Below are 20,179 nucleotides of genomic sequence, written 5' to 3'. Positions count from 1 at the left end.
TGCGTGGAGAACTTATGCAGAAAGAATTTGTTCTCCAAAATGAAGGTCACTCTTTTCCCTTTATAAAAATATACTGGCATCTTAGCTATATTGCTGTGAAATCTTTTTTTTTTTCCCCCCTCCAGCCACAAGCATGGTACAGTTTGTGGCCTATTCTCTCAGATTTCTGTCTCGTAGAGAATAAAGACATACTTTGTTTCAGCGGTGGTGGTGATGGTGATGAAATGCTGTGAGAGTAAGCATGGAAAACAGTTCTAAATGAGAGCTCTCGTGGTTCTAAAATCTGTTGCATATACAACAGAACCTATAATGTTAAATTCATGAGCTATTTCCCAAAGAAATTCTGAACTGGATTTCGTTAAAATGTAAAGTCAGTTTTCCAGACAAGATTTATTTATATCAAATCTAGTATTTAAAAACAGATTTACAATGTACAGTTCAAACCGAGTTATACTTGAAGATCTATATTTAGGTCCCGAAGCATTGTGGAAGCTTCTCGTTTTCCATACCTTTTGTCAGTAGCCTTCAGTGACTTAACTCTCTTCTGTCAGTTGTCTTCAGTTGAACCCCAGTAAGACATGATGAAGAGGAGCCACATACCTGAGGCTCAGTTCACAGCTTCTGAATATTAGTGATGAAGCTCCAATAGGTTAACTTGCAAGTAGCAAATGAAGAGCAACGTAGAAATCCGAGCAGGGAAAACTGCTGGTGGTGCCAGGAGATAAATACCGGGTTCCCCATCTCATTTTTTGAGCTGGGGGAAAATTCAGAAAGGAGAGGCAGGGGAGGGAGGGAGCTGTTGTTACAACAGGATTTGTCGAAACCTGAAAGCTGAAAATGCTTCTGTGTCACTATATACAGAGGAGGAATTATCTGGGTGCTCACAAAAAGACTTTCTTTTCTTTTAATATTATGTTTTACTCCATAGTTATAATTTATTTCTGAATTTTTATCTGTGTTGGAGGATACCATTTATTATTTTATGTCCCCGATTAAAGAACATGGTCTGAAATATTTTTCGCTAGACTGTGCTTTGCAGGTGATAGTTGAGACTATCTGTTTATTCTGGCGCTTCTGACTTGTCTGAAATCAAGATTCACAAAATTGGTAACTTTCAAACTAAACATTCAAAAGACAGTTTTATATATATCTTGATAAAAGTAAAAAGAAAACCCAGCAACAGCTGTTGACTAGAATCTGAGCAGTAAACCTACAAGTATTTTTTTTTTTTTGGCGGGGGCAGGGGGGCGGTATCCTGAATTTTCTTCTATTAATCTTTCCACTGAGAAAGATTTCTAAAGTATAATAGATAGCTAGTGGGAAGCAGCCACGTAGCACAGGGAGATCAGCTCGGTGCTTTGTGACCACCTAGAGGGGTGGGATAGGGAGGCTGGGAGGGAGACGCAAGAGGGAGGAGATATGGGTATACACGTAAGCATATAGCTGATTCACTTTGTTATACAGCAGCAACTAACACACCATTGTAAAGCAATTATACTCCGATAAAGATGTTGAAAACAATTATAACTTAGTAAATTAGAGATTTTAGAAAGCATTGTAAAGAAATTACACCAAAATAATGTGATGAAAAATATTAGATGAACCAAAATCAAACACTGAGGTTCTAGACCATGAATAATGGTACAGACATATTTCATCTTCGTCTACTTTGGGTTCTCATTTTTTTTCTACCTCAGTAATGTTAATTCTACAAGCTGTACATTCATAGCCACTATAGAGAGAAAAAGATAATTTTATGATTGGATGTTTAAAATTTTACAACTGCTAATAGCCATGTTAGATGTTAGCCATTTCTTTAAAAGCAGTGAATAATAAAAATGCATGTTTCATATATATGGAATCTAAGAAAAAAACTGGTTCTGATGAACCTAGGGGCAAGACAGGAATAAAGACACAGACGTAGAGAATGGACTTTAAGGACAAGGGGAGGGGGAAGGGTAAGCTGGGATGAAGGGAGAGAGTAGCATTGACATATATACACTACCAAATGTGAAATAGCTAGTGGGAAGCAGCCGCATAGCACAGGGAGATCCGCTTGGTGCTTTGCGACCACCTGGAGGGAGGGGATATGGGGATATACGTATACATATAGCTGATTCACTTTGTTATACACCAGAAACAAACACAGCACTGTAAAGCAATTATACTCCGATAAAGATGTTAAAAAATATGCATGTTTCAGTTATCTGGATTTTTCTGGATTTTTTTGTTGTTTTTAGTTGGTTTTCATCTTTTCTAAGTCTGGCATTTAGCAAGATACATATTGTTTTCTCCTCTTAGAAATCTAATGCCTGTGGATTTTGTGTTTTTAGCCATAGTGTTGTAATTTTGCTTTATAAACTTACTTATTTAATTTCTTCGAGATATATAAACAGTTCTTTGTCTAAGTACTGAGTGAAGTAGAGTTGAATTTCAGGCACTAACAGCACTGTTACTACTGCTGTAGCAAGAAATCCACCAGGTCCCTTCAGTGCCTTGGCTTGTTTTGCTCCTTGCCGTGGTTGTCGTGCAGACTCACCTGTGCTGAGGCTGACTGGTGGCCGGTGGAGGGACCAGTCTGCTCCCAGCTCTGACCTCCAGCGTAATGTAGCTTGCCGAGGGTAAATGGGTTAAGCATGCTTTAATGTGCATTGCTATTTTCGAAACCTTTTTGATTATTTTTCTGCCTTGATGAGAACACTTATCTTCTAATACATTAGCTGCCTGTTTTAAAAAGGCAAACTTCTGAAACGCAAAGAACTTTCATTAACTACAGGCCTTTAACCGAAGGCAGAATTTCTTGTATAAGAAAGGAGCTAGAAAGTAGAGGTGTGTAGAGAAATATAATTCATTGACATTATTATCTACTTCCAATGTGGATATTAAAGAGAATTAAATCTTTTAAGTTCAGAGGCTTCCCTAGATAACTCTTTGTTTATCTTTACCTTAGTTTATGTCTCTTCTCCAGCCCTCCCCCCTAAACACCCAAGGTTTGTATTGGGTTGGCCAAAAAGTTTGTTCGGGCTTTTCCGTAGCATCTTACAGTTGTAAAATTTTAAACATCCAACCGAATATGTCCAAGCTGCCGGTGTGACATCACTGATAGACATCTCAGACCTATCAGGGACAGAACTGAGCTCTTGACTCTCCCCACACCAGTTCTCCCCAGTTTCCCAGTGTCCATTAACGGCAGACTCATCCTGCCATTTGGTAGACCCTGGATCTTAAAAACGTCCTTGATTCCATACCCAAGAGCCATTCAATCAGCAAATCGTTTTGTTTCTAAACTTCAGAATAAGTCAAGTATCCTACCGTCTGAGCCCCTCTACTGCTTGCTCTGGGTGAAGACCTCTAGAATGTGAACGCACAAGGGCAGGGATTTCTTGTCTTGTTAATCGCCAGGTTCTCCTGGGCCAGGAGTGGTGCCTGCCTTGTTGTCGAGTATGATAAATATTTGTTGAATGAATTCAGAAGCTGATTTTGAGTATATAAAGTAACAATAATATATTACCTTTACATGATTAAAAGTATAATTTTGTCCTTTTTTAAGAGACTGTCATTTTAAGTAATTTTGTAACTCTTTAGTTTTGTAATCTTGATGTAATAATAATATCTACCATTTATAAACTGCTTCCTATATGCTAAGTACTGCTGAGGTATTTAATTCTTAAAACAAGCCTATGAGATAACATAAATCCTAATTTTACAAGTGAGAAAACTAAGCTCCAGAGAAGTTAAATAACTTGACTAAGGTCCATAATATAAGTAGCAGGAATGTGGGATTCAGGCCCAGAATACTGTGACATTTGAAACCCTCATACACTCATAGCCCTGCCCTGCCCCCATTTAGAACAGAATGTGTTTTTAAGTCTCATTATAATGAGTCGTTCCTTTCAGTGGTAGTCTGGATTAAGCTGTGGAAACAAATGAACTCTGACATCTCTGTAGCCTTACATATAAACATTTGCTTCTCACTCATGCCAAGTCCATGAGTGATTGCAGAGTAGCTGGCCGGTGACCCAGCAGTCCCATCTGTTTTCTTTAAAATGTTTTTATTTATCTGTTTTTAAGACAAAATTACATGTGGTTCCCTTAGTGTGTTTCTTAGTGATGATACTCTGGATAGTCAAGACAAGCTTTTCTTTTTGTTCTCAAAGAATCGGTAGTTTGACTGAATATTTGAGAAGTAATAACAATACCAAACCTTTGTGGGAAGTGGTTCTCCAGACCTGTGTCTCTCACCCCTGCCCGCACGGGAGCATCATCTAGCTTTAGAAAAGCCTTGAGGCCCAGGCCCCTCCCAGTGGCTCTTAATTCCGTTGTCAGGGATGATGCCCAGTCATTGTGTATTTAAAATGCCGCCCACGTAATTCCAATGAAAAGTTAAGGTTCTGATTTTAAAAAAACAGCAGCGTCTTTTCTCATTTGCTTTCTCTTCAACCTTGAAAATAATTAAAGTTCAGAGTAAGATTAAGATAGTTACCTGTTCCAGTCCCACAAATTTAAAGTGATTGACTTAATCTTAAAATAGTGTTTTTCTTCCTACTCAGTCGCGGGAAATTAACAGTATCGGCTATGAGCACAATCAGTGCGTTACTTCCTCCATCTTTATGGTTACTTTAGTTTTAAAATAATGCTTTAGGCTGCCCGAAGGCTTTATCTTTTAGAATTGGTAGTTTGTAGACTAGTTGATTATAGTGAGGACCATGTTAAAAATGATGGCTATTCTCTGGTTGCTGTGTGTCCCCAAATGTCTAAAGAGGCCATCCTGGCTCCGATGGCTCTGTGCAAGTCGTGTATGTTTCTGCTTGTAGGTTGCACTGCCATTTGCTCTGTTGTTTGTTTTGACAACATTTTGTTGCTCCTTTTTATGTCTTCATGTGAAAGGATCTTGAGGATTTGTTTTCTATGTCTTTATCACATTATTTTAGAATATTAAGACTGTCTTGGAGTTTGTGGTGACACTTGGCAGATCAGCCTAGTTTTTTCAACCTCGTAAATAATGTAAGTATGTATCTGCTGTGGCCTCACCACTGCATTCTCTTTGCACATTATTTTGAAGAGCAGGACGTTTTTGTAAAAACGTCCTCACTTACTGGTAGTATCTCAGATAGTGGGCTGAACACCCCTCGTCTGGGCCTGGCTCTCAGCTCACCCCTCTCTCCTCCTCTTCCCGTCTTCCTCTTTGTCTTCCTTCCCTGTGACTCTCTCTCTCTGCCCACTGGGGTCTCCTACATTTCAGCCCCTGCCCACACTCTAGGGTCCTGGGTGGGTTCATGTGGACTTTGTGATGTTGCCAAATTAGAGAGCTTGCATCAGTTTTAATCATGTCTCTTATTTATTTTTATACTTCCAGTTACATACATAGGAGGTCCCCCAAACCTCCATGAGTTAAACTAGTAAAATCAGCATGTAAAGGAGGAGATCCAGTAGCTATGGCATTCATCTTTAAAAAGACACAATGTCTTTCAAGTCAGAAACAGGAAGAGCTGGACAACATGAACACATTTAAAGAATAGCTCTGCAAATGGAGAGCTGGCCTGGGTACTGAGAGCACACGGCCTAGGAGCATCTGGTACCCTGTACCTTGTGCCAGTGAGTGGCCAGTGACCATTGCAGCATCGTCTGTATGAGTTTGTTCCCATTCCGTGCCTCTGCACAACCCTCTCAGCATAACAGAGCTTGTTAGGTGGTTTTTATAGGAAGGGGATGTACTGACTAGTCAACTTGAGTGTCTCTTTGGTAGTTATGACTCATTATGAATGAACGTATTTGCATCCGTATTTGTTTATCAATCTTTTCCTAACAGTAATATTTATAGCGGCAGCAGTTGAGTACCTCGTGAGTTTGCTTAGATTGAAACGTCCCCGAGGAGTTTCCCTGTACTGTGGATGAGAAACCGGAGGTCGGGCCCTCGCTCTCGCCCCCTGGGCTGCTACAGCGCGGCTCCTCCCCTGGCAGGGACCTCCCCCACCCGCACAGAGGGGGGCACAGTCCTGGCACAGTTAACACAGGCGCCTCCAGGGGCCGCCCTTTCACAGACACCGAAGTCGTGGTTTGTGGGAAAGGTCCTGGTTTCAGAAAGGTGTTTTCCCTGTGCTCATTGGGGAACTGCAGGCTAAGATAACAGAAAATCCTAATCCAGCGTTTGTGAGTTCTCGTCCCTCTTGTACTTTGTTTAGAATTAAGTGTTCACATCCCTGAAATTGTTTCCTTTCTTGGGACCAAGAGACGCTCATTCATCTTGTTGTTGTTGCTAGTAGGCATAATTTACATACATACCTATATTTACATATACAATATACACAGTAAAAAGCTTTCTCCATCCCCTCCCCTCACCCTGGGCACCTCTTAGGCTTATTTCTCATCGTGCTGTCAGCTCACCCTGTCATTCTCTTACATGCTTGTGCTCTGAGAGGAAACACTGACAGTTTAAGATCGGTTCTTCCTGTATGATTCCAAGGAGGAAAAGAGAAAAACCATTCAGACATCTGTGGGAGACAAAAGGTGTGGTGGAACATCTGCAGAAATTAATACTGTTTCAATAACAAACACAAATTGTAAACTTTAAAGAAAGAACTATAGGTCCTAACAGTCAGTCTTCATGGAATACCTTGGTTTGGAATACATGGAATGTTGTTGGAGTGTTTGAGTTGTAAGGTTTTACAGCGGAAATTCTGTCCTTAAATTGGGCTTGGGACGAGAATTATGGGCAGAATAAAACAGTTCTAGGAAATGTGATCTGCATGTTTGTAAATATTTTGTTTTTCTACAAGATGCATAATTATAATTAGCATAGGCAGCAGTGACTTGCGACTGCTCCCCTTGTTGGCGGGAAGTTGTAACTGCAGGGCCCATGACATTCTAATGGAGACTGTCCTTAGCTCGGCGTAGGACCCTGAGGAGTAACCTAGACACTGGTGGGTGGAGGAACCAAGCATCCCCCAGCGTGCTCACCTTACTCTCATCTCACCTGACACTGAATGTGACTCTCCCGAACTCCTGACCCCGTGTTCCATCAGGTGGTGCTGGCCACCTCAGAATCGCTGGACCCTTCCCACTGCCGTCTGCACAAGTCTGTCTGAGACAGTACCACCTTGAACTGTGAATCCTTCTTGTGTTGTCCTTGCAGTCTTTCTGATTGTTCCCTGTAGTCATTCTTTGTTCTCACCATTCCTTCTACGGTCTCCCAGTTATGGTTATATCTTGGCTAAGTAAACTGTAACTTCCTAATCGTTTTTCCTCTCCACTGGCTTATCCTTTAATGGTCTCGAACACCATGGGAGCTGTTGAAGACCCTTTCTTCGACAATGGCCAGTATTGTTTCTGTACCTTTTCATACGGTAGTTACTGAGCTCTTTGGCATATTGTGATCATCTCAAAGTCAGAAACTGGGCTGCACCGTCTTTGGTGTTCCCTGTACCATGTTGATTCAAGGTCTGAGTTAGCAGTATCTAATATTTAAGATTGAATAGCTTCTTACCCCAGTTCTCTTGTGAGCCCACAGTGCTGCTCTGAGCTCATAACCAGTCATGTCCTAGACATCCTGGCCTGGGACATGGGACACCCGCCCCCAGCCCGCCTGCAGCCAGGGCTGCTCATGCTGAGAAGCATAACCGTAGCTTTGCGCAGCACTGACCTCATCGTGGATTGGAGAGGCAAATACTTACAGTCGCTATAAACCCTCTAATTTGACATCGTAGTAGGTCATTTTGGTATACTGATAGGCTGAGTTTGGAGAGGGGCTGGCAACATTTAAACTAGAATTTTTAAGTGCATCTAGCGCCTATGTACTGATCTCTTTTTTGTAATCAAACCGTTTAATGGACTTAAAACTCAAGGAAAAATAATGGTTGTAATTTCAAATAAGCATTCATTTATGAGTAAAAAGCATTTTTGTATGTTACCATAGTTACTGAGCAGCTTTCCTGTGGCTCTAGAGAAAATGGGCTCTGTCATACAGAGCAACTCTGAGAAGTGCGTTTGGAGGCAGGAGTAGAAGACAGGGTGGTACAGGTTTCCCAGAGAAGCAGGACATGTTACAGGAAGAGCCTTTTTGACGCCGAGTTTTATGTGGTCCTCCACGAAATAGTAACTATTTGATTGTTGAGTGGAAATTTTCTTTTATCCGAAAGACACTAGTAGCCAACTTAACTGGGTATCAAAATTATAATCAAACTTTAGAAGTCTACTGCTACCGTGTACACGGGGTGCTGCTGTATTTATACGGGGTTTTAAAACTTTATTTAAATAAAAACATTAGACATTGCCTGTTATTTGCAAACATCAACTGTATCTCAAAGGAATAAAATCAGGCAAATAAAGATGAGGCCAAAATGTTAAATCCAAAGAATCCGGAAGTGGCAGTTTCTGTACTGGAAGGAGAATGCATCTATCCCTGCTTTTGTGCCTTTGGTCTTAATAGTATTTGAACATTAGAGTTTTGATAATATTTCATGGGTTTAGGGTTGGGTAGGGTTTAATTTTATCTCATAATGTACTAAAAGATTATTTTCTCTGGAGACTGGCAGGCTGCTCACTGTGGAAGAATCCTGTCAGAACTGACTAACTTGGAAGGATTGGATTGAAAGGGTTGGAGGACCTGAGTCATAGAGGGCTGGCGGAACACGAGAGGTGGGACAGGAATGCCAGGGAGCGCAGACGGTGGAAAGGGGCGGGGCAAAGTCAAGAGAATGGTCTAGAACAGTTGAGTTCACTTCTGTCTGTTTTCCCTTCCACAGAAGGGCTCTCACGTGAAGCATCTTTCATCCCTCCCTAGAGTGGTTCCCCAGCCCCATGTGCTCTCCAGGGGCGCTCCTCTCTGTACTGACCACAAACCTCTCTGGGACCCCTGGACCCTGTTCCATGGTGTTTTTGTGATGGTCCAAGGAAAGTCCCGGCCTTTTAACCAAAACACTTTCCCACAGGAATTATTTGTTAGTGAACTTGGAGGAACACATAGAACACAATTTGAAAAACTATTAAAGTTTAATAAGAACATTGAGATGGTCACTCTGCAGTGGAATAAGGGCTTTTCCACCGAAGGTGTATAATCGTCACTAAAATAGTCTGAAGGCTGAGGGACATTTCGGGGAGCATTTTCAGGCGGAAAGTCCCTCCATTGGCAGTTTTCACTCGACTGCTTAGAACATTCCCAGCGTTTGCCAGCCTCAGTGACTGACGATGGGGCAGAGGTCTGGTGGGGCAGCTCGTGGTGAGGCGGCTCAGACCCCGCAGGAGAAACGCCACTCACACCTCTGGAAGCCCGTCCCGGTTGGCCATCTTTGGTCCATCTCGTCCACACGGTCTCACGTCATATGCCAGTATTTTCCCTCCAACCTAAAAACAAAAACAAAACAAAAACTTCCCCATCCTCATATATTACAGGCCCATTTTAGGGAATTCTGTAGCCACAAGGAGCTTTAGGAGCGAGTCCTCCCAAGAGAACATGACAACCCCTATGGAATTTGAAGATACAGAGTTCCTTCTGAAAAGCAGTGGTACAACCCACACTTCATAAATTGCTGTACTTGCTTAGCCTTTGTAGAGTCTGAGTAGCAAGTTTAGCAGTAATCCCTTAGCGACCAAAGCTTTTGTAAATTATGAATACACTTCCCATTTCCTAGTCCGTGGTCTCTGTCAGGCTTTTGTGTGGGCGATAACTGCTTTGACTCCATTTCTCCCTTAGTCTTTACTTTCAGTATTTTTCTGTTGTTATTTTGAATATATCCTTGTGAATCACCATGAGTCCATTTTTAGAATAGGGCAGGGTATAAATCTCTTATCAGATATGCCTGGAAAGTTTTATTTTCTGATAAAGAATTTCAGCCACCGGCTAGCAGCTTGACACTTAAACAGTAATATTTTTGGTGGTTTCCATTCTATTTGGATCCTGCCCGTGCCTCTTGGGGCATTTAAAGTCGCTACCAGAAGGTTATGTGGCCGTGCAGACGGGTATGAATTCAGTCCAGCTGGTTATTCAGTGCCTCTGACACTGGGGAGTTCAGTGCTGAGTGGTCCCTGGAGGCCCATCTGCCGTGTCTCTCTGGTTTGAAGTCCAGCCTTATAGTCAGAACTGCGGCTGCAGCTTATCTTCTACTCATTCAAAAGCTAAATAAAATATTCTAATGCTATCTGTTATCTGCCTACTGACTTTAATGATTATTTGGATTGATCTTAAAAGGCCACTGTAAAGCTGCATTCTAAAATTAAGTGACTGTCAAGCACAGGCCTAGTGGATGTCATTATAGAATAGATGCAGCCAACCGTGAGCTCTCTGCGGCAGCTCAGATGCGAGCGTAGCATCTTACGTGCCTGGAGAACATGAAACTGAAGTCCACATAAAGGGTTGTTCGTGAAAACCATGCTCTTGACGACCTGTTCTCCTGTGTTCTACAAAGATAGATCGTTTAATATATTGTACCAGGCAGTAAAATGTTTGTTTTCTGACCATGAAGGTGGACTCGGGGGTGGTGCATTTCACCCCCCTGACCCGGCCGAGGATAGAGCAGCCGTTCAGGCTGGTGGAGAGAGTCGTTCAGAATGCCTTTCAGTTCCGAAGGAAATACTGCCATCGAGGGCTTGGGTAAGAACGCTTTCTCTTCCTTTTCAGTAGCACTCTTTACAAACTCCTCAGTCGCCTTCAGAGAGTAAGAACTTTGTTTTTATGATTGTTCAACCTGCCTGTAAATATTACTCTTACTTCAGATCCTGTGATGAACAAACCTTCATGGCCACTGAGGAGAAAGCAAAATGTTGATTTAACCTGAGATGCCACCGAGAGGTTCTGTTTGGTTTGATCGTTACAAACTAAAACTGACATCACACAGTTTATAGTGAGCCTGTACTGGGGAGGTCATGACCCCTCACTCAGGACTCAGACCATCTGAACTGTTTTCAGTCTCGACACTTCTGGCACTAAATGTGTGGTGTTTTCCCCAACACCGACGAACTCCCTAACGCTCCAGACAGCACCTGGGCGTCCTACCACTTAATTCTAGTCCGGTCATTCACTACCTGGCATTAGCGCAGCGCCTCAGCTTATGGGCCCGGTGCCGCAAGGCTGTCCCCACTTCAGTCGCCAGTCGCGGGTTCCAGGTTGCCACTTGCATTTATGGCCATAAATTGGCAATTTCCACGATCCCGTTCATCTTCAGGTTGAGTAATTTGCTAGAATGGTTCACAGAACTCACTGTCATGTATCAATTTTAAAGGCTGTAACTCAGGAACTACCAAATGGAAGAGAGGCACAGGGCATCATATGGGGAGCAGGGTGCACAGAGCTTCCGTGCCCTCTCAAGGTTTCTCACCCTCCCAGCACCTCAAGTGTGTTCACCAACCCCGAAGCCCTCGGAACCCCATCATTTGGGGGTTTTATGGAAGCTCCATTACCTAAGCAGGATTGATTAAATCGTTGGCCTTTGGTGATGGAGCTCAGTTTTCCAGGAGTGGAGCTGAGAGAGGTCCATCCTTCAGTCACGTGGTTGGTTCCTCTTGCCACTGTTCCCCATCCTGAAGCTTTCCAGGGGCCACCAGGAGTCGCCGCATTAGCACAGAGCCCAGATGTGGTTGAAAGGGGCTTGTTACGAGTAACAAAAGATGCTCCTGTCACCCCTGTCACTCAGGAAATTCCAAAGATTTTAGAAGCTCTGTCTCAAGAACCTGGGACAAAGACCAAATATATATTTCCTACCATCACACGAGCTAGTGGGTTTTAAATGCTTTCTTTCCATCCAGTTGTTATCTCTTGAAGCTTTTAAAGACGTACTTAGAAGAAGGAAGCAAATATAACTTCCGAGTAGCCAAGACAGTGGCTCGAAGTATCCACATGAGCACATTTCCATTCAGCGGCGGCTCCTGTGTTCTGCCGTGGGCGCCGCTCTGGCCAGGCCCTGAGGTACGTCCAGAGGCCCAGACAGAGAAGGCGGCCTAAGAGTCTGCGGCCTGATGGCCCTGAAGTCACCGCGGCAACGTGTTACGTCCCGTGACAGCCTAGAAAGTGGGTAATTAGGCCCAACTGCAGTCTGTGTACGAAGGCAGGAAAGTGTATGTGTATTTTTAAAAGATTTTCATCTAATATAGTCAACTTTAGCTGTTTAAGGGGGTTCAGCTTCAGTGGCCCATACTTATTTTCTAATAGCAGCTCCATTTCAGTTCTCTCATTCGTGAAGGGTCCCTGTAGCACATGAAAGTACTTTAGGCACAGCCAGACAGCTGTATCCTGAATCCACTGGAATCCACAAAGCACGCTCTTGAGGATGTGAGGGCTGATGGAAGAAACCTCACCCTGCCTGCCGTTTGTTGGCTCTAGTTAGTCCAACGTTCATACGTCAGCAGCGTTCCTGCTTCTCTAGTTGGGGACAGAGATGCCACCAGCGATCCTCGTGCTAATTAGGATGAAGCCCCCCCCCCCCGCTATGCTGCAGCACCCCACCCGGCCCCCGCCAGGATGCACGACTTGGCAAGTGAAACACAAGCTGGATTCCACACAGGGTGTGACCCGTACAGTTGTACATGATAGCCCTGATTCGTGGAGGGAAAAAATTACAGAAAGTACGTCCTACTTGTAGAAATCCTGGCATTGGCCTGAGCCCGGAGTTGGCCCTAGTGTTTCCAAGACAACCCCCCAGCTAAGTGATGGGCCCCGTTTACTTCACATGCACAGACCCCTGTGCAGATACGGACCAAATCTTGTGACCCACTTTGACCTTTTGGTGTCCTTCAGTCACACCACACCACACATCAGTCCCAGATCATAGTTAGAAACTATGATCAGACCCCTGCTTGCCATGAAGGTGAACTCAGCGATCTCAGTCAGCTCACCCTGAGAATGTAGGGACACGCAGCTCCTGGTTGCGGGGACCATCAGCCTGTAAGAAAAAGTCAGTCTCCTCTCGCCACGATGTCTTCCGAGCCCTCTGAGACTTGAGAGAAGAAAATAAAATCCAGGTGTAGCTTTGCAATATTTCAGTCAGTCAGTCACTTGTACTATTCATTTTAAAACAATGATCTGATTTAGACGAAATTTAAAATGTATACTTTGAATCAATTTTAAAGATGCTTCAGACATCTTAAAGAGGAAGATAACTTTCTAGTTTCACATGAACTGTTTTCTAACTTTGCAAAGAAAGGTCATTCTTTTGGGATGAAGAGGTCCAAAGGCTGGTAAGTTCAAGTTACAGAGAATCAAAAGTTCACCAGAAATAATATGCAATTTTTATATTAAAATGTGAGGCACAGCAAACTTATGTTTCTTTAAGAATGCAACTGAGCATATGATATAATTTACCTTCAAGATACATGTATTGATTGAGCTTCAGAAACTCTTTTCTCATGTGGACACACCGTGCAGGTCCGATTAGCTGTGCCTTCAGCGGTGGTTCGTACCTGTTGCCTGGCGGCGTAAGCAGAGTCCTCCACTGGCTCGGGGTCCTGCAGGGCTCTGGGGGGTGGAAGAAAAGCCTCTGCAAAGTTGTCAGAACCATGCCGGTTTCAAATGAGGGTAGAAGGAAGCATGATGATGGGCAGAATTTAAGTAGAATTCTGACATTTTTCTCTTCCTTTCAGAATGTTATTCCCTGAAGCTCAGCGATTAGAAAGCACTGGGAAACTGTTAAAGTTGGCAGATGTGGACCCTACTCTTCGACCCACCCAGCTCTCTGTCTTACATTTTAAGAGCCTCTGTGACGCATACCGAAAAATGTGTGATGAAGACCCACACCTCTTTGCTTACAATTTCAGAGAAGAACTCAAGCAAAAGGGGATGACAAGGAAGAGTTACAGACTATAGCTGCTACTTCAGGGGCTGGCAGCCGACTGGATGTTGATTTTCACAGTGTTGAACTTCTCCTATGTGTGCTCCCCAGGTGTGACTTATTCCCCTTTTACAGCTTGGTAAAGAGAATAAATATCGTCAAGTAAGGTACAGTACAAGCTTTCTTTTAATATATATACTGCATAGATATGACATGTTTAGTATAAACAGCATCTATTACAACCTTACAAAAATGAAATACCTGCACAGTGTACCCCTAACCCACATTAGAATAATTTAAATATGCTTTAAATAAAGCAGAACCTAAGAGCTCAAAGAAAATGCCCAGAAAAGCTATTCATCACAACTTCCCCACCCTTTTCCACATAAATTAATTAGAATGCAGTTTCATTTTAAGGTTCCTAAGTCGTCATTTTGATACCTGCTCAAAAGGGATACAAACTAAGTAATTTACAAATTCTGACCAGTTTAATCTAGTTTTCTGATCCACAATAAATTAAAATAACTTAAATCTTTACAACTATTTTGTGGGAAAATGTATACTGCACAAAACCCAATAATGAATAGTTTTTCTGCAATTTCCATTTTACCCCCAGTTTAAAAGTGAAACCAGCAACTTAACCCATATCTGGATTGACCTGTATTATGCCTTTCCATGGCTCTCTGTTTCATAAAAACACTCCTCGTTGACAACCGACGTTAAGCTCTGGACGCTGAATTCTCGCTCGAGAACGGAGCTGAGATCAAGGTTGGCATTTTCCGATTGACTGTCCAGGGACTGGTGACGCATCTGCGCCTTCAGCAGAGTCCCCCTGTCCCTCTTGGTGCTGTTGGCTTTGCGTTTGATGGCGCAGAAGTGCCCCCGGACCAGCTTGGGCTGCCCGTCCTTGCCGGGCGGCTGCTGAGCTGGCCGGGCGTCCGGGTCCTCCGAGATCCTCAGTCTCTGGAACTGGATCTCGATGTCTGTGGTAGGGCTGCCCTGCTTCCCAGCCTGGTGGTCGTCCTCGTCGTCGTCGCTCAGAATGTCGCTCTCTTTGATGAGACTGTCGGAGAAGTCGGCCAGGCCCTCGTGGGGGTGTTTCTGGGCGTCCCGTGTGCTCCCGGCCCGGGGGCAGCCGCTGCTCTGGGTGCCACTGCTCAGGCTGCCCTCATCTGAGTCCAGCGAGCTGCCCTTGCCCGGCTCCCCGGGCCACTCGCTGGAGGAATTCTTAAGGACTTTTAAGGACCTGGATGAAGCTGCAGTGAGAAAAGCACATTTTCCCTTATGATAGAGGAACCGATTCCACAATGTGTTCATTTTTGCCCTGTGGGTTATCAGATTTAACATCTTAATTAAAATTTTATCACCTCACTTCAATCCTGGGACTATCCTGGGACTTGGGCAAAAAAAAAAAATGTAGATACTGCAAATACGGACATTTTTTATTTATGTTTATTTGAAATTTTAAGTTGGAATTTGGCATTTTTTAGAGGACCAATTACCAGAGCTTAATTACTGAGAACAATAAGCTATAAACTATCATAAGGGCTACGCTTATTACCAATGAATAAATTTAAAAGTTAGTTTTACAGCTAATTAATGAATAAATTAGCTCTTGCTAATGAATAAATTTAAAAGTTAGCTGCTAATAAAATCTAGGTTCCTTTCTTTCACTAAAGTACTTTGTAGTTTGAGAACTAAGATTACACCATATTTCTCTGCCCACCTTCTCACCGGTTCATTTCCCTTGCTGCTCAATTAAAAGTACAAAAATGCTTTTTCTCTCTCATGAGAACTGTCTCTGCTGGAATTTCTAGCCAACTTTGAGATTTAATATGAATATTGAATCGTGTGTGTGTGTGTGCGTATAATTTCCTTTCTCTTGGGTAGAAGGGAAAAGGGAAAGGGGGAGCTCAGTTGTGTTTCTGCAGACGACAGTGTATTTTTAATGGCTGTAGCTTATTTTGCCAGTAGAGGAAAAAATGGAAAATATATGGTAAACTTGAGGAGGTCAAACTGTGACCAAAAAGAAGAGATACATTTTGTAAGACTAAAAAAAAAATAGATCAGTGATATTAACAAAATAGTTAACATAGAAAGAAGGTTCTAAAAATTTAAGCTGACATTTTAAAAACGGGCAGAAAGTTGAACAACAGCATGATTTGGAATGTTTACCTGTGGGCTTATTAAGAATGAGTATTAGCGACCATTAGGTTTCTTGACCTTAATTCACTGAGTGTTGACCTTCTAGAGGCCTTGCACTGTTCTGAGCACCGGGAATGCGGCAATGAGCACAACGAAGTCCCTTGACTCCTGTACCTCTCAGCGGAAGAAAGACAGAAGACGGTAAGTGCAGACTGTGTCAGCAGGTGAAAGACGAAGGATTTGGATTGGGGGTGCTTATGTTTTATAAAAGGAGGTCTGGGACCGAGCATGTTTAGGCTTATTAAAAGGAAGTAAAATTGCCGCTACATCCTCATGTCACCCTGTGTATCGGGTGTCTGGTGTAGAGCTTACAAAGCTCCTGCTGATGAGCTACAAAGCGATGACCCGCTGCTCTATCCTGAAAGCACACATCCTTGCAGAGGAGCTCCTCATGTTTTCCTGAGTAAACCCAAGGCTAGCAGAGTTCTTACCTAATTTGGCTGAGACAGGAACGCGGTTCTTGAGGGGTACCAGGCGATCTTTACATGTTTTCTCCAGAGGTAATTCACACTTTATGTGACGCCTGAAGTTCTCCCTCAGAATAGATCGAATCACCTTGACAATGTTGGTTTTGCTTTCGTTGTCACTGGCGGGGAGAGAGAAGACATGTTGTAGTGTCTGCTGTCTCGTCCTGCTTCCGTTCCACGCCTCCTGGCCCTCCCGTGGCACGTGACCGCTCTCAGCACAGACTGACAGCGAGTCACCCAGCCTCTGTGTGCCTCGGTCTCTCGTCATTTACAAAAGGAGCGAGAATTGATCGCTTTTGAACTTCCTTCAAGCACTAACATTTGGATGTATATTTATTCAATGTATATTCTCCTAGAGCCGCAGTTGCACAGTTTGGAGAGGGTGGGTGTGATCCTGAAGTCATCAAAATTTAGGAGGGCACTAAAAATAAGCCCACTTTTAAGAGAACATAATTCTGTCTTATGCCCATTGGCTTTAATTTTTGGAAGTCAGTAATACCTGCAGCACAACTGAAAGATGGTTTCTGGCCGTCCTTCTATTTCTGACTTGGTGTGGATCAGCTCGCATAAGGAATTATTTTCTGTCCCTGTGTAAAAAGAAACAAGGGGCCGCGAATTTGCCAAAGATGCTGTGGTAAAGGACACTTGTGAAGCTTAAAAACCACAATTTTAGTAACTTTTTAAAGAGTTAAATATTCCCCATCCTGACTCTCATCATTTTCTGGTGTGGCTCCTCCTATGTATGACTTTCACAAAGAGTTACAAGAAGTTAAATACGTTGTAGTTACTTTGTACACTTCCTGCTGAGGTTTCCCATCCGTCTTGGTGCTTTCGCCCTACCCTGGATTCCATCTCTCTGGGAAAGAGGTTAAATGGATCCCATTTTTCAACCCCGTTCCTTAGAAGGAACGGTAGGATGTGCTCAGGCTCTTGAGGTAAAGGAGGCCAGCCCCAAACTCAGTCATGGTCCAGGAAACATGAGCACTTCCAACGAAAACTGAACAGGGGCCCAGCCGTCACTGCGGGCCTCAGCCTGTTGGTCCTTTGCTTAACCAGAGGTACTGTCACCAGGACAGGGTTATTCTGAAAGGATCTCTGAACATTTTCCACAGTGGAAAAATTTTTTTTTATATATCACCTGTAATAAAGCTTAATCTTAAGAAATTTTCAGGTGTATCAAAATTTGTAAACATTTAAATTTGTGGACCTTTGTTTCTTTAACAAATTTTAGAGATAGAGATTATCCCTAAAGTTATTAAAATAATTAGAAATATTAGGATATTAGAAAAATGTTGAAAACCATCGACAGTGAAAATAAGGAAGCAAATAAAGAGAGGTATTTGGCAAAGAAAAGCCATCCGCTGGCATTTACTTTCTCCAATCTCTCTTGTCCTCATTTTCCTTGCCTATAAAATAAAATACCAAAAATCATTCCCAGGTTCTTTGCTACTTTTTCATTCCACAGTTTAAAAATTCCCTTAAAATGTTTTTTCTGGCACCTGTACGACACACAACAATTACCTGCTGTATTCCCCAGTCTGACTTGAAGCGCGGATATGGGGATCAACCAGCGAAACTTAAACGGATCCAGGTCAGCAGAGTTGTGTGCCGGCCGGGAGTTCGACGGCTGCAACGTGAGAGCCCACCAAGAACAGTGTTAAAGCAAGCTCGCTCCCGCGGGCACGTGCGCGCACGACAGAAGCTGTGAGCTCACCCTGGTGCAGACCTGCCGCCATGTGGGGCTCAGGATGCAAAAGGGAATCAGGTCAGGTGTGCTCTCAGGGATTGGGGACAGGGCAGAGTCATGTTTTGGGAAGCAGAGAGTTCTAGATCTTTAAGCAAAAATGACAAGCAAGCTTTCCATGACCCCATGTTACCTCTAAAAAAAAAAAAAAAAAACCCAAAATTACACAGACTCAGGTGTATGGAGAAAACGTGGACCATTTTTAGGGATAGAAAAGCTGGTTTTCTCTGTAGGGCCCAGCATGGGTATTTGTCTACATCTTCTTTAAAACAGACGTCTTTGGTGGGGAGGATAAGAAACACCTTGAGTCGCATCACTCAGTGAGGCCTTCATCCTTAGCAGGCTTCCCAGTTCAACAACAGGAGGATAACAGGCATGAAAAGATAGCTTTAATTAAAATTAATTCATGTCTTACCAATTTCTTTTTCAGTTTGCAGTTTTCTTTATAAACCAATATGACGGCTCTCTTAAAAACTAAAGAAAGGAAAAGAGAAAGAAATGACTCTCATTATTTAATACAAACTCTCCCAAGGTTGAACTGTAGCTGAATATTTTAATAGAACAAAGCTCTACAAGATCCCATGATGCTGACATGAGTGAATAAGTGGTACTTCCTTCTGTTCATATTTGAATTATGCAGAGGTACCTGCTAATTTAAGAGCCATTATCTGAAGAAGATCCTGGCATTTTGTTTCCTGAATTCCTGTTTTGTTTTATTGAAAGCTGAGGACATGTGTGTTCGTCTCAGTGAGCATACACGGTCTATACCCACTCTCCCAGCTGTCCGGGAGAATTAAGACATTCTGAAGTGCAGCAAACTACTAAGATAGCAGATTTCAAAATAGCCTCGGGGAGATCTGTTCCCGTAACACGTGGTGAGGTCCACTAAGCCAAGCAGCAGAAGGGAGGAGATCATGAGTATGTAGGGCAAGAGTTCTAAAGAGTTGGAACCTGTCCATGTTAAGTCAAAGCCATTAGAGCAACGATTCTAAGTCCTCCTGGAAATCACGAGTTAGATGGGTTTATTTAGCAGGTTCTTCATTCTTGACAGCCTCTTTTAAGTTTACATTCTTTTGAATGGAGTACTGACCGAATACTGTGAGCTCGAGGTCCTTTCTGGCTTTTCCTAGAGACAGAAATGGATTCAACCAGGACACTGTAGAGTGCATCAGAAGTTCCCCCATTGAAAGTTCTGTGACCTAAATGGCAAAAACAGGAGATCAAGAAGACGTGGAAACCCTGGGGGGAGGCTGTCTCATATGAGAGAGGGACCACACATATATGGTCATTGCTAAAACACAAGTACGTTCACTTTGATTTTTATGGTTCCTGTAAACATGCGGCCTTAAATAGTGGCGATTTTGAAAATATGAGCTAAGCATCAAACTGTTTGAAAAATAACATAAACGTGAAGGCATTTTGCTCCAGTGCACACATTGTTTGTGGGTGAGACACGCCTCCTGCCCTGTGGGATGGCATTCCTTCCACCCCAGTGTCAAGGTTCATCCCAAGTGCCTTTGTTAACATTTCATCCAAGACCTAGTACAACTCACCACCTCTAATCCCAAAAGCACACTAGGCCTGCAGAGGTACCAACGTTGAAACTGATTGTAATAAAAAAAAAACAACTAAACTCCAGCTGTTTTCTGTTCTTGTCTTTTTCTACTTAAATTATATTACTTCTTACATGTAGGCTTTTTAAAACTCAAAATTCTAAATTTAGTAATCCAGCCAGAGAAGAAAAATAGAGAAATTGTGATGTTCCACTTAAACTACTTTTATAAGTAAGGAGATAGCACCGATATTTGAGGTTAGAAAAGAAAAAAACAAAAGCTCTTTTTTTTTTTTTGCGGTATGCGGGCCCCTCAAGCACAGGCTCCGGACGCGCAGGCTCAGCGGCCGTGGTTCACGGGCCCAGCCACTCCGCGGCATGTGGGATCTTCCCGGACCGGGGCACAAACCTGTGTCCCCTGCATTAGCAGGCCAACTCTCAACCACTGCGCCACCAG

At 43.0% G+C, this 20,179-nt stretch overlaps 2 protein-coding genes and 1 long non-coding RNA gene across 7 annotated transcripts in view; 1 reads left to right on the top strand and 2 right to left on the bottom strand.

Moving 5' to 3' along the window:
• TFB1M (transcription factor B1, mitochondrial) overlaps window positions 1–15,992 on the top strand; it is a 59,001-nt gene extending 43,009 nt beyond the window's left edge. Inside the window, exons 6-8 of one of the 2 annotated variants that reach the window (XR_004022430.2) lie at window positions 10,458–10,585; window positions 13,567–13,921; window positions 14,371–15,992. Coding sequence is in view for 1 of the 2 variants with exons in the window: in XM_022560034.3 (XP_022415742.1) it covers window positions 10,458–10,585; window positions 13,567–13,789 (351 nt within the window). In the remaining variant the exon portion in view is untranslated. Of the gene's footprint in view, window positions 1–10,457; window positions 10,586–13,566; window positions 13,925–14,370 lie in introns of those variants that run through there. The other variant, XM_022560034.3, reaches the window with a different exon arrangement.
• On the bottom strand, window positions 8,970–12,427 carry LOC149747916 (uncharacterized). The gene is made up of 2 exons (XR_016395264.1): window positions 11,392–12,427; window positions 8,970–11,169 (listed from the first exon to the last, which is right to left on the bottom strand). It is a non-coding gene; the product is annotated as an uncharacterized LOC149747916 (long non-coding RNA).
• Window positions 13,923–20,179, bottom strand: part of TIAM2 (TIAM Rac1 associated GEF 2) — a 235,250-nt gene continuing 228,993 nt past the window's right edge. For all 4 annotated transcript variants that reach the window (XM_022559909.2, XM_022559929.3, XM_022559920.3 and 1 more), the window contains 6 exons: window positions 19,261–19,369; window positions 18,586–18,644; window positions 17,948–18,053; window positions 16,926–17,013; window positions 16,391–16,545; window positions 13,923–15,010 (listed from right to left, as the gene is read on the bottom strand). In XM_022559909.2, coding sequence (XP_022415617.2) covers window positions 14,418–15,010; window positions 16,391–16,545; window positions 16,926–17,013; window positions 17,948–18,053; window positions 18,586–18,644; window positions 19,261–19,369 — 1,110 coding nt within the window. In that variant the 3' untranslated portion in view covers window positions 13,923–14,417. The remainder of the gene's footprint in view (window positions 15,011–16,390; window positions 16,546–16,925; window positions 17,014–17,947; window positions 18,054–18,585; window positions 18,645–19,260; window positions 19,370–20,179) is intronic.

Source organism: Delphinapterus leucas, chromosome 12 (genome assembly GCF_059928025.1).
Source record: "Delphinapterus leucas isolate spDelLeu-1000000601 "Yukka" chromosome 12, BTC_Dleu_Yukka2, whole genome shotgun sequence".
Taxonomy (NCBI): Eukaryota; Metazoa; Chordata; class Mammalia; order Artiodactyla; family Monodontidae; genus Delphinapterus; species Delphinapterus leucas.
Note: the sequence above shows the minus strand (reverse complement) of the source record. Positions and strands in the feature narration are given on the sequence as shown.